Raw genomic sequence first — 3,685 nt, 5'->3', positions numbered from 1 at the left:
GCGGTGCCACTGACTGAAGTGTCTTTAGGCCATTCCCAAAGGGGGGGACATTAACTTGTTCTGATGCACAGTAGAGCTGTAAATGGGCTAATTCAACAATGTCATGCTCATAACTGTGCCTAAACTGCAACAGAGAACAGCTGCTTTTTCTGTCCTAATCCTTCCTATCGTCATTTTTTCCCCTGCTTCGTTTGTATGCTTGTCACACTATTGTGTCCTGCTATTTCCGGGGTGCCTTGATAATCGAAGCAGACTTTGTGTTATTGAAGCTAGAGAGGTGAACAGAGTAAGCCTGATTCCCTGTATGGACTTCTTTGTTGACATCCACCCCTTGGCGCTTCTATGACCTTATGCAGTTGCGAGCGCGGTAAAACCTCTATTAAAACTATTTTTAAAGAAATGACATTTATATAGTGCTCAACCCCGATTAAAGTAAACAGGCTCTGAGCGCTTAAAAATACAATACTAGAGTGACATCAACCGTTGTGATACGACCCGAAGAAAATGTCTCTAAATATTCATCTTATCAATTTAAGTAGGATTGCAGCAGGGAGGCAATTTCAGTGAGTCCTCAATTCTTTTCTCAGGTAGACAGTTCGACAAGACCGGACACTTGAAGCAGTGGTGGAGCGACTCCGCTATCCAGAAGTTCAAAGACAAGGCACAGTGCATTGTAGACCAGTATAGTGCTTATGTGATGGAGGACGTCGGGATGAACGTGAGTGTGCTAGGGGGAAGTAACCAAAATCAACCCCATTTTATTGTTTTTACTTTGGCTCGGCTCACTATGATATTATGTCAAGCGCGAGTTGGGGATGCGACAATTAAGTGGGTACCCTCATCATCTTCCAGTGCCAGTTCTGCGATAGACATCGGCGATCATGGTTCTCCATACATTCCTTTGCTCGGATGCTCTCAAAAAAGCTACGTTTTCCTGATCTTTCCCTGTTACCCATTTGTTTAGGTTACCCAAGTATGTTGTTCTGGGCCTTCCGCTGTCTCGCTTGCCCTCAATTTTGCCAGTGAGAGCTTGGTGTTCAAGACCCTTATGTCTATTTATGTGTTCCAAAAACTGCATTTGTCGTTTCCTGATTGTTTTTAACATTGAGCGTCCCACGTGGGCTTCATCAAGCACTACTTCATTTGATTTCTTTTCCTTCCCCGATACTCTTAGCAGTCTCCTAAGAAACCAGATTTCTGTTGCTTCTTTTTTATTTTCACTGTCTTTAGTGATTGTCCAGCATTCACAGCTATATAGAAGGGTTGACCAAACATAGCATTTCAGAACACCGTTTTCCCCTCGTTTTGTCCAATTCATTTTTCTCAACCATTTTGAATTGAGATTTTAAGTCGCCCAACTGAACCGGCGGCTTTCTTCTGATTGGTGATTTTAGGTTTGTTTAAAGTGCCTTCTTGCAATAGCCACCATTAACTGTTGTGCCAACAGGAACCTACCGGTTCCATACCTCACCTTTGTGATCCAAAAACACAATATGCATCATTTTGAAAGCACCTTGCATGCGTCGAGCTTTCTCCATTCTGCTGATTGTCTTTTCGGTTGTGGGTCCCCCGAATACACTCACGTTTCATTACCTGCTATGAGTCTTCTAAAAATCCCCAAATTAAAGAAGTACTAAGGGGCAACGATTTGAAGATGAACGAAGGAACTGTTCTCGAAACAAACGCTGAGCTTAGAACTCTCGCTGAAGTGGCCATGGATGCTTCGTTTGACTCCTGGTTACATCAGATGGAAACGTGAATTTCGATCAATGTTTGTTATGTCGAATGGCAAGTGTGTTTCCGTATATATGTACAAGATTTCATGCTTGTAAACTAAACATTTCTGATATTACAGAACAGGGAACATACATTCTGTGACTAATCTGGTAGATACTATGTTTCAAAGATATAGTAGGGGGCTCTTGTGGCCTAGAGGTTAAGATGTTGGCCTCTCATTCAAAGGTCACAGGTTCGAATCAATGTAGCGACAGAAAAAAACAAACAAAAAACATTTCTTCTCTGAAATTGTCTCCTTTCACCACTTTTCCAGCTCTCTAGCAATGTTCTGTCGTCTGCTTTGTCTCTTCTTCCTGCCCTCACCCCCTTACCCCCTTTACCTCCTCCTCTGGACTCCCGACTCTCTCTGCAGCCTTTCTACTGCTACTCCTTGGCTCCTTCTTACTGCTGTCTTTCAGGCACACCCCTGACCTTCTGGTAGGAAAGATTTACACCTAGCCTTCTCGGACAAGGGCGAAAAATCTTGGAGGTCTCTTGTGCAATTTGCGCACGTTAAAGATCCCTTGGTGGTCTAAAATCGATATCACCCGGGCAAAATTCAACGTTTCCAACCAACTGAAAAAGTTTAATGTGTCCCCCCGCTCATATGACCTTATGTAGTTGTGAGCGCCGTAAAACACTTACCAGGAAAAAAAGTAGTAACACGGAGACAGTAGTCAATTAGTCACGTCTATAATGGTGCTCGACGGCAATACATGGCTGTGTAACCCCTAACTTTTGGTTGTCGTGATGAAGCCGCGCGGGTAACTAGTTGAACACGACTGGCTTTTATTTAGGAGATGTATCATTTGACGAAAAAGTTAAATTTCATTTTCATCTTAATAACACTAATAGTTCGTTTATCAATGTCTGCCGATGGCCAAAGCATCAGCAGAGGAGAATATTTCTCTCTACAAAATAGAAGAAATCAGGATAAAGATGACTTGTGGCTTCAGCTACAGTAAATAAGATCAATATTGGCAGAGAAAATTTGACAGCATTTTAAGAATTTACATTTTCCAGCAGAGGATATGTGCTGGTCGTTGGCTTTTCTCGGCTGTCTTGCGGGATTCTCTTTTTGCCTCAACATTTCAAAATTAGTAATACACCATATCTTTTACTGTCTTCTGTGATTTGTGATTGCAGCTAGATCTGTCCGGTGCTAGGCTCCAACAGGTCAAAAGATAAACGTTGATGTCTGTCAGAAACATTTCCACTGTGTCTTTGTGGTGTTAACCTGGTATGTCAACTCCATGCCTTTACGAACACAGCTCAGAACATAATTATCTGCCTTGGGAATTCTAGAATCAAGTTGTTGTATAATTCCCAGATCCGCGTATCATGATTTTGGCACAAACATTTTTCATCAATCGAAAGCGCGTATCACGGGCTTCATTTCTGTATACGTTCCATTGAGTTCCCCGCCTTAAAATCGCTATAAAAAGCAAATAACTGTTTCACTTATCATCGCTGTTTGCTTCCAAATTAGCTCATCTTGAGATGTTTGGAATGGATTTCAATATTGTTACAACTTGGATGACGCAACAAGAATTACTACAGAACCGACAGTGAAGCCAAGAATTTATTCCTAAATTGCGTATCATTTTTAGGGCTTGATCGTTTCCAGTGTGTTGATCATTCATACATACCTACATTAATCAGTTCTTTGTTCCTCCTGAAACTTTGGCTAAAACCTTGATACGCGAAACTGGCTCTTATAGGACGTCACTGTTATCCCAGAGAAGTTAAGTTTGTTAAACTTAGAAAACGGAATCTTTGTATTTGTCCTTCTATGAACTTTGCTGCCTTGTATTTTGGGGGGTACCCTATAAGATAAGATAATATAAGCATTATTGTCCAGATCTTGGCACATTGGTTTGGTGTTTCACTAGGTGTACACACACACACA

The 3,685-nt window shown here is 41.6% G+C and overlaps 1 protein-coding gene across 1 annotated transcript in view; it reads left to right on the top strand.

Moving 5' to 3' along the window:
• The window catches only part of LOC101847700 (membrane metallo-endopeptidase-like 1), a gene marked incomplete in the record, with an annotated part of 37,135 nt that overhangs the window by 27,258 nt on the left and 6,192 nt on the right, over nucleotides 1–3,685 (top strand). Inside the window, 1 exon segment of the mRNA XM_013090456.1 lies at nucleotides 588–718. Coding sequence (XP_012945910.1) covers nucleotides 588–718 — 131 coding nt within the window.

The sequence above is a fragment of the Aplysia californica genome, unplaced genomic scaffold (genome assembly GCF_000002075.1).
Source record: "Aplysia californica isolate F4 #8 unplaced genomic scaffold, AplCal3.0 scaffold01287, whole genome shotgun sequence".
Lineage (NCBI taxonomy): Eukaryota > Metazoa > Mollusca > Gastropoda > Aplysiida > Aplysiidae > Aplysia > Aplysia californica.
The sequence above is the reverse complement of the archived record's forward strand: the minus strand, read 5'-3'. Positions and strand labels throughout refer to the sequence as shown.